Genomic DNA, 10,000 nt, shown 5'->3' on the forward strand with positions numbered 1-10,000 from the left:
AATACTCTTCAGAGTTTTGTCTTTGCTTGAGCAAAACAAGGGATTTCCACCAGATACTCTCTGATGAGCTTGCTCGCACTCAGCATCAATGCGCTCAGGAATAGTGCTACAAGCAATACTCCTTCTTGTTGGCTCTTGGATGTTGTTGACTGTTGCTGTAAGGCTGTCAATAAACTCCAAGGCCTGAACATTGGAGTCTCTGGTGTCTGCTAAAGACTCGGAGAACCTCTTGAGGTTCCGACCAAGAGCGATCGTGCTTTGGTATTCTTTTCTCATGAGCTGTATTTCATCAATAAGCTCTTCTTTGCTCCTACTGAGAAGATCTTTCTTTTCTAGATTTATACCAGTGGCGTCATCTGGTGAATCTAAGTTGCTAGGCAAAGGGAGAGTTTTTGTAGAAACGAATTCTATCGTTTCTACAAAAACTCTCCCTTTTCGTAGCAAATTGGATTCTCTTTCTTAGTATCTCTCTCTCTTTCTCTTTCTTGGTATCTCTGTCTCTCTCTTATTCTTTCTTAGTATCTCTCTCTCTTTCCCTCTCTCTCTCTCTCTTTCTCTTTCTTAGTATCTCTCTCTCTCTCTTTCTTAGTATCTCTCTCTTTCTCTTTCTTAGTATATATCTCCCTCTTTCTCTCTCTCTCTCTTTCTTTCTCAGTATCTCTCTCTCTCTCTTTCTTTCTCAGTATCTCTCTCTCTCTCTTTCTTTCTCAGTATCTCTCTCTCTCTTTCTTTCTCAGTATCTCTCTCTCTCTTAGTATCTCTCTCTCTCTCTCTCAGCACCGACTATACTGCAGCAGCAGTATCTCTCTCTCTCTTTCTTAGTATCTCACTCTCTCTCTTTCTTAGTATCTCTCTCTCTCTTTCTTAGTATTTCTCTCTCTCTCTTTCTTAGTATCTCTCTCTCTCTCTCTTTCTTAGTATCTTTCTCTCTCTCTCTGTCAGGGTTTTGTGTTTGCCCTGGCTTTGGTGGGTTAGGAAGAAACAATTCTGGTTCGGCTGTTTATTGATAGGGGGTGGTAGGTAGCGTGGCGAGGGCTGTGTCTCGTGCTGGTGCAGTTGTGGGCAAGGGAGACCAAGAGGCGCGCCAAGCGGGGCGCGCGTGGGGCGACCCCAAGAGAGGTCAGGTCAGGGCCGTGTACCCAGGTCAAGTGTGCCGCCCTGGGTCAACTGTCGAAGCATTGAAGAACAGAGTCGGTGGTCCCTATTGCTGGGGGACGTGGCTAGGTACTAGTCATTCCTCAGATCGCTTGGCATACGCTACTAACCGTCGCCCTCAACGGGATGGTGCTGGTTTTCTCTGAAAGAAGTACACCGGAGGCAGAGACAGGAGGGCAAACAGGGGGAGGGGCGTTGTGTGATAGCAAGGGCTGTAAGATATAATCAAAATATATCAGATTGCAATGACAGTGTTCATTTAATTATCTGCATGATTTTTCAATTTTTATTTATTTTTTCAATAATGCACTGTCCAAGGATAGACAGAGGAACATGCTTAGGGAGACAATTGCAGGAGATGAAATTCTACAAAAGATAAGCATTGTGCAGAACTACCAGGAAGCAAAAGGTGTCGCAGTCCACAAGGACTTGTCTTGAACGACGAACTTCCTTGGAAAAAAAAGAAATAAAAATGGAACAATGCAGAGTTCAGGTGTGCAGTGCAATAGTGCATACGGTATACGTCTGACTAATAGTAATTGTTCTATCTCATTTCATTGAAGTTATCCATCACACGTCATCAACAGCAATTTGAGGCAAAGCGATAAAGAAAACAAGTAATGCAGTCCTCATACTTCGGGAGCGAATCATTACATCAAATATGCTTTCTCGGGACGGTTAAACGAAATGCAAGACAAGAATACACTATTTGCGCAAGTCGATTATCTTCTTGGAAACAGTACGCATGTAATTCTTGTGCAATTAACGCAGGAGAGGAGAGACGATGTGCGTCTGTGGCTGCATAAGTGTGTAGACGAGTTGATTAAGTTAATGGGTGAGAGTTATGAAATGAGTGTCAGAGTAAAGTGCACGAGTAGAAAATAGAATGCTCATAGATATTTTGTTAGTCATTAGTAGTTTGTTAAAGTAAGAGTGGGAGTAAAAAGAAATAGAATAGCATGGGAGTTGGAAGCTAAGGGGAGGGTAGGTGGGGGTAACAATGCAGGTTGAAAATAATGAAATTATTGAAAGTAATCACCGATCTGACTGCATGAAAAAACATTCACACTAATAACAATAAACTTACGGTAATTGCAATATTAATCAACTACTATGCGAAATCATACAAAATGGTACTTTAATCAGTACGTAAAATGAATGAAACGGTGACTGGTCTGTTGCAGAACAGACCAGCTTCCAGAGCATTGCATGATGCAAGCAGGTTTGGATCAGCTTCCTTGAGACAATTGACAGCCTAAAGACAACCCTTGTGGCTGTAAGTGGTACTTAAACTTAAAATAGATTCCCTGAGGAATAGTGGTTGGGCCCAACCGTAGAAGGGATATCAACGGACGAACTCATCTGCAGAACGCAAATTGGGCATCCCATCCTCTTCGGGAATACCAGCAACAATCTCTCACATATAGTCTTATAAGAAGGCACGACGCGGTGCATAGATCGCCTGGCCAATAAGTGTGCAGCTCAGCACATACAGGACAACTTAATATTAATTACCTTAATGCTAATTACATGTTGATACCCAGCTCAGGGTCGTCACCAAGGACCATGTAATAATGATGAGGTGAGGTTCATGATTAAGATAAACGAAAATCATGAACAACATGAAATCGTAGTAGCTGTATTATATAATTAATCTCTAACATGGAGACCATTGAATAAGATATAAATACAAATAGCTTGAATGTAATTTAAGTCGGGTGAAGTCAGATGGTGGGAAAGGGATATTTTTATCTGAGTAAGGTCAGTGAGGTCATTATCCAAATGTTCGTTAAAAATAGCAAGAGCTAGTATATGTAAAATTAGATAATATTGTGAAAAAACAAGTACACAATAATCTAAAAATTAAATAATCAAATTACCAATAAATGAAATGAAGGATTTACCATACATAATTAATTAAAGAAAAAAATATATCTATAAAGAAGGCGAATATTAAATTTCAGAAAAAAAATGTGGAACATAATTCGAAATAGCACCAAGGTCATAAAAGGTGAGATATGTCATCTTTTAACAAGACCTGACTTTACAAGACCTGAACAGCTATGTGTGAAGTCACTCGCACTAGAAAACGAATATAACACTTAAAACATAAAAATACTGATATTCTTATAAACATACAAATGAACCAGGCACGCTTTTCTTGAATAAATATAGATTCGAAAAGAAAATCTCAAACGTTCGAAATGCAAACTAATATAACAAATCGGATAATTTGACCCAAGGATTTATAGAGATTATAAAGGTCAGTAAGAGAGGTCCCTCCCGGTCAAAATATGGCCATTAAGACAAGGGTAGGGGGTTAGGAGGGAGGGAGGGAGGGGGTTTAGGATGATGGGGGATTGGGGTAGGTGGTAAGCATGGGGAAATGTTTGTTTGTGCATAATTCAACTAAATTAATTTAATATTCAAGAATATCCCACAAATGCATTGGTAAACCGAGCCGAAATATATGCACTTAATAATAATGCACGAAAATAACGCCAATATGGCGTCGGTTAACGCAGTGAGAGATAATGAGAATAAAAAAAGACAAGAATATGGCAATGCTTAGGACCTACATGTGACCTACAATGTCCGTAGAAATAGATAATAATTTAGAGAAAATGCACGTTATATTTCACCCACATGAATAAAAGATTTAAGCATTATAAGCAATTTATGCTAATTAGGCTAGCATGATCGAGTTAGATTTAAGGAAAAAACACGCCAAAGAAAGAAAATGCACTCTTGCAAGTGATAAAATAGGGATTGATTCCCTTTAAAGAAGCGACGATCTACCATGATGAGAAGAAAAAAAACATGGTAGATAACAGAAAGAAGAAAAGAAAATGCACTTTGCATGGGCACTAGTTTAGATATTTGGGGAAAAAATCACTGCACTTGTAAAAAAAAATTGGTCGGCATGCACACATAGGCGAAGAAAAAGGGAAAGAAAGGAAATTATTGCCCGTGGTGTACTTACAGTCTTTCGGAGGAGGCTTGTGGTTCGTGTCGTGCAACATACCACCAGTTGTCCGGGTTTTGTTTTGCCCTGTTTTGGTCGGTTATGGAGACACAATTATGGTTCGTCTGTTTATTGATAGGGGGTGGTAGGTAGCGTGGCTACCTACCCCTCCTATCAATAAACAGCTGAACCAGAATTGTGCCTCCATAAACCCACCAAAGCCAGGGTAAAACAAAACTCTGACAACTGGTGGCAAGCGGCGGAATGACACGAACAACAATCCTCCGAAAAACTGTAAGTAACCATTGGCAATCATTTCTTTTCTTTCCTCTTTCTTTGGCTGTGTGTGCATGCCGTGCTATTTTTTTCACTTGACAAGTGCAGTGATTTTCCCCCCAAATATCGAAACAGGTGTCCGTGTAAAGTGCATTTTCTTTCCTTCTTTTCTGTTAGCTACCATGTTTTTTTTCTCGTCATTGTAGATCGTCGCTTTTTTTAAGGGAATCAATCCCCATTTTCATCACTTGCGAGAGTGTATATTCTTTGCTTAAATCTAACTCGGCTTAAATATTTTATTCATGTGGGTGAATATATCGTGCATTTTCTCTAAATTAGTACCTATTTCTATGGACATTCTAGGTCACGTGACTAGTCTTAAGCATTGCCATATTCTCGACATATTTTTATTTTCATTATATCTCACTGCGTTAACCGACGCCATATTGACGTTCAGTTCGCATATTATTACTAAGTGTATTTATTTGGGCTCGGTTTACCAATGCATTTGTGACGTTTTTTAATATCTAAATGATTTAGTTGAATTGTGGACAAACAAGATTTTCTCTTCCCCCACGCTATTACCATCTCCATCATCCTAAACCCCTCCTTCCCTCCTAACCCCCACCCGTTAATCCCCCCTCCATCTCTATATTTCTGTTCAAGCCAATAGCATTTTAACTTTTGATATTTTTATTGTAAACATATATTTAAAGCAACGTGCGTCTTGTTTATTCGTATTTTATATGAATATCAACTCAGTATTTTTATGTTCGTTTTCTAGTGCGGGTGACTTCACACATACCTTTTCAGGTCATATTAGGTCAGGTCTTGTCAATAAATGACATATCTCACCTTTTGTGACCTGTCTTAGTACTATTTTCCACATTTTTTTTCTGAAATTTAATATCATTTATATAACACGACGATTTACGATAGAGTGGTGTATTTACTTCCGGTTTGCAAATATTGGGAACTGTAATAATATTAGCATAATTCATCGAATTAAATCGTATGTTTCGCCGTAATTATTTGTCTTCTTTATAGATATATTTTTCCTTAATTATTCATGGTCATTTATTGGTAATTTGATTATTTCATTTCTAGATTATTGTGTACCTGTTTTTTTTCACAATATTATTTAAATTTACATATACTAGCTCTTGCTATTTTTAGCGAATGTTCGGATAACGACCTCATTTGACCTTACTCAGGTAGAAGGTACTTATAGCCATCTGACTCGTGCTTGACCCAAAAATACATTCAAGCTACTTGTATTTATATCTTATTCAATGATCTCCATGTTAGAGATTAATTATATTATACAGCTACTACAATTTCATATTGTTCGTGATTTTCGCTTATCTTAATCACAAAGCTCACCTCATCATTATTACATGATCCTTGGTGACGACCCCCAGTTGGGTATGGACATGTAATTAGGTTAGGGTAATTAATGTTAAGTTGTTCTGTATGTGCAACGATGCACACATCGCAAGAGGCGATCTATGCACCGCGCCGCGCATTCTTATCGCTATATGTGAGATTATCGCTGGTATTCCCCAAGAAGATGGGTACCCAATTGCGTTCTGCGTATGAGCTGGATGATGTGTCCCTTCTACGGTTGGGTCATCATGTCATCACTTTCCTCAGGGAATTTATTTTAAGCATCATTTACAACCACGAGTGTTGTCATTCGGCCGTCAGTTGAATCAGGGAAGCTGACCCAAACCAGTCACCGTTTCATTCATTTTACGTAATTAAAGTACCATTTTGCATGATTTCGCATAGTAGCTGATTAATATTGCAATTTCCGTAAGTTTATTGATATTAGCGTGAATGTTTTTTTCGTGCCGTCAGATCGGATTATTTCCATTGCGTGCAACCCACCTCCACCTACATACTTAACCCCACCCCCTATCCTCACCCATACCTCTTTTACCCCCTCCAAACCCCATTCTTCCCTTAGCCTCCCACCCACCCACTCCTCCTCCCCTTCGCTTATTTCTTCCAACTTCCACGCCATCCTATTCCTTTTTTACTCACTCTCGCTTTACTTACTAATCTCTAAAAAAATAATGAATATCTATCAGCATTCTATTTTCTACTCGTGCGCTATACTCTGACTCACTCATTTCATAACTCTCACCCATTAACTCAACTCGTCTACGCACTCACACAGCCACATGCGCACATTGTCCCGCAGAAACCCGTTAATTGCATAAGAATTACATGCGTAGTGTTTCCGAGAAGATAACCGACTTCCGCCACTCGTGTATTCTTGTCTTGCATTACATTTTATCGTGCAAATGTTGTCTTGAGAAAGCATATTTTGATGTAATAAGTCGCTCCCGAAGTATGAGGAATGCATTACCTGTTTTCATTATCGCTTTGCCTCAAATTGAGATAGAACAATTACTATTAGTCAGACGTATACCGTATGCACTATTGCACTGCACACTTCTGAACTTTGCATTGTTGCATTTTTATTTCTTTTTTTCCAAGGAAGTTCGTCGTTCAAGACAAGTCCTTGCGGACTGCGACACCTTTTGCTTCCTTGTAGTTCTGCACAATGCTTATCTTTTGTAGAATTTCATCTCCTGCTATCTGAGGCAATTGCAACTCAAACAAGTCCTCGTGGACTATTGCAATTGTCTCCCTATGCATGTTCCTCTGTCTATCCTTGGGCAGTGCATTATTGAAAAAATAAATAAAAATTGAAAAGTCATGCAGATAATTAAATGAACACTGTCATTGCAATGTGATATATTTTTATCATATCTTACAGCCCTTGCTATCACTCCCCCCCCCCCCTGCCCTGTTTGCCCTCCTGTCTCTCGCCCTGTCTCTGCCTCGGTGTACTTATTTCAGAGAACGCCAGCACGAGACCATCACAGACGACGGTTAGTAGCGTATGCCGAGCGATCTGAGGAACAAGGGTTACCTTCCCGCGTCTCCACTGCTAGGGACCCGCGACCAGCACTCGAAACCTGCAGCACACTTGACCAGGGCCCTCGGCCCTGACCAGACCTCCTCCCTGGGGGTCTCTCCCTACACGCGCTCTGCTCGGCGCGCCTCTAAGGCTCCCCTTTGCCCAAAACTACACTGCACGACACAGCCCGCGCCACGCTACCTACCTCTCCTATCAATAAACAGCTGAACCAAAATTGTGTCTCCATAAACCCACCAAAGCAACAAAAAAACCCTGACACTCTCTCTCTCTCAGCACCGCCGCGCGAGGGACGGCGGCGGAGGCGAACCTGCGACTCCTGCGGCTGACGTCGGGATGATCATCTGCGGGTTGGTGAGCAGGCGGCTGCGGCCGGCCCAGCCCCGGCCCATGCTGGACGCCGGGTCCTCCTCGTGCGCCGCCTGCGGGAGGACAGCCGCATGCACACACACACACACACATATATAAATATATATACATATATATGCATATATATATAGATAGATAGATATAGATATAGATATATATGCACATGTATACATATATATGTATATATATGTACAGATATACATAGATTTATTTATATAGATATACGCATATATACATATATGTAAATATACATAAATGTGTATATGTATGTGTATATATGTGTGTGTGTGTGTGTGTGTGTGTGTGTGTGTATATATATATATATATATATATATATATATATATATATATATATATATATATATATATATATATGCACATATATATGCACATATATATGCACATATATATGCACATATATATATAAATATATATATATATATATATATATATATATATATATATATATATATATATATATATATATATATATATATATATATATACATGCACATATATATGCACATATATATGCACATATATATGCACATATATATATATATATATATATATATATATATATATATATATATATATATATATATATATATATATACATATATATATATATATATATATATATATATATATATATATACATATATATATATATGTATGTATGTATATACATATATTTATATATAGGTGTGTGTGTATATATGTATATATATATATATGCATATATATGCATATATATATATATATATATATATATATATATATGTATATATATATATATATATATATATATGCATATATATATATATGCATATATATATATATAATAATTATATATTTATATATATATAATATATATATATATATATATATATATATATATATATATATATATATATATATATATATATATATATATATATAAATATATTATTATTATTATTATTATTATTATTATTATTATTATTATTATATATATATATATATATATATATATATATATATATATATATATATATATATATATATGCATATCTAAATACATATGAATATATTTTTGTATATGTGTGTGTTTCGGGGCACGCGCAGAGCAGCGGCCCCTCCGCGCCGCTCCGCCCACGACGCCCACCGCCCACCTCGAAGAAGCTGTGCACGATGGAGCCTCTCGGGAACGTCCAGGGAACCGCGTCCTGCGCGACCAGCTCCTCCAGGGAGTCGAACGGAATTCCGACCTGAGGGAGGGTGAGGATGAGCCGCGGGCAGATCGCAGCCAGAAAGTGGTCGACGCTTATTGTGAAATATGAGCATTATAAGTATACAGTATTCACTTTGATAGTACTGGCTGAACTTAACACATAGAACTTAAAAAATCAGGAAATAGTGGAGAATATCTTGGCAAGAATGAGATCAATTAATGGTAATCCGCTTTGGGCTCCTTCTCTCACTGATCCGGAAAATGTCGGCAAAGCGAACGAGAATTCCGACGGCGGCGCACCTTGGGCACGATGAGCATGGCCTTGAGGTTACTCTTGTACACGACGCCGATGATGAACGCGGCGAGCATCCACAGCGCCACCACCACGCGCTCCGCCTCTCCCTCGCCGCTCCGCCGCCGCCGCAGCACTGCCGGGATCAGGTATATGAGAGGGCGCCCAGAGGTCTTTTGTGGTCAGGAAGATCTAGAAATGAACCACGCACATGAAGCGGAAATCGCGAATGGCTTCGACCATCGCGCATGTGGGTGGGAGAGCAGGTCAACAGCGCTCGCAACATGGCTCACCTTGCGCCAGGAGAATCATGTAGCCCCATAGCCACGAGGGCCCCTCCGCTGCGCCGGCGGGACTTCGGGCGCCATCGCCAGGCTCCTCTCTGGCAAAAATACGGAACCTCACCATTCGTATTCATTCAAGGATGAGTATCCCACCGTGCTGTTGAAAACTATACGTGTAATGTCAAGTTTGTGACAAAAAAAATATGAATGACATATTACACATCTGTTTCACGCGTCCGGCGTAGTAAGCTGGCGTTGATGAGAAGGGCCAAGGCGGTCACCACCACCAGGCTGCACAGCACAGCCGCCCACACCTGCATGACAAGCATACCTATAACTTAGGTGAACACAAACGTTGCATGGATGTACAGCAAGACTGATACGCAGGACTAAGATGCTGACTGATCTCTACAGGCACTTACAGAGGGAATAAAAGGCTTGGTGAAGCCCAGTAGGTCGGGCTGCACCTGCGGCCGGCGGTACAAGATGGCGTGGT

At 39.5% G+C, this 10,000-nt stretch overlaps 1 protein-coding gene across 1 annotated transcript in view; it reads right to left on the reverse strand.

The window, feature by feature from the left end:
* LOC138867215 (glutamate receptor ionotropic, delta-1-like) overlaps positions 1–10,000 on the reverse strand; it is a 16,616-nt gene that overhangs the window by 5,997 nt on the left and 619 nt on the right. The window contains exons 3-8 of the mRNA XM_070142098.1: positions 9,927–10,000; positions 9,724–9,818; positions 9,514–9,602; positions 9,229–9,356; positions 8,870–8,965; positions 7,657–7,768 (exon numbers count right to left, since the gene is read on the reverse strand). The exon at positions 9,927–10,000 is cut by the window's right edge and continues 85 nt beyond it. Coding sequence (XP_069998199.1) covers positions 7,657–7,768; positions 8,870–8,965; positions 9,229–9,356; positions 9,514–9,602; positions 9,724–9,818; positions 9,927–10,000 — 594 coding nt within the window. The remainder of the gene's footprint in view (positions 1–7,656; positions 7,769–8,869; positions 8,966–9,228; positions 9,357–9,513; positions 9,603–9,723; positions 9,819–9,926) is intronic.

This window comes from Penaeus vannamei, chromosome 29 (genome assembly GCF_042767895.1).
Source record: "Penaeus vannamei isolate JL-2024 chromosome 29, ASM4276789v1, whole genome shotgun sequence".
In the NCBI taxonomy this organism is placed as follows: domain Eukaryota; kingdom Metazoa; phylum Arthropoda; class Malacostraca; order Decapoda; family Penaeidae; genus Penaeus; species Penaeus vannamei.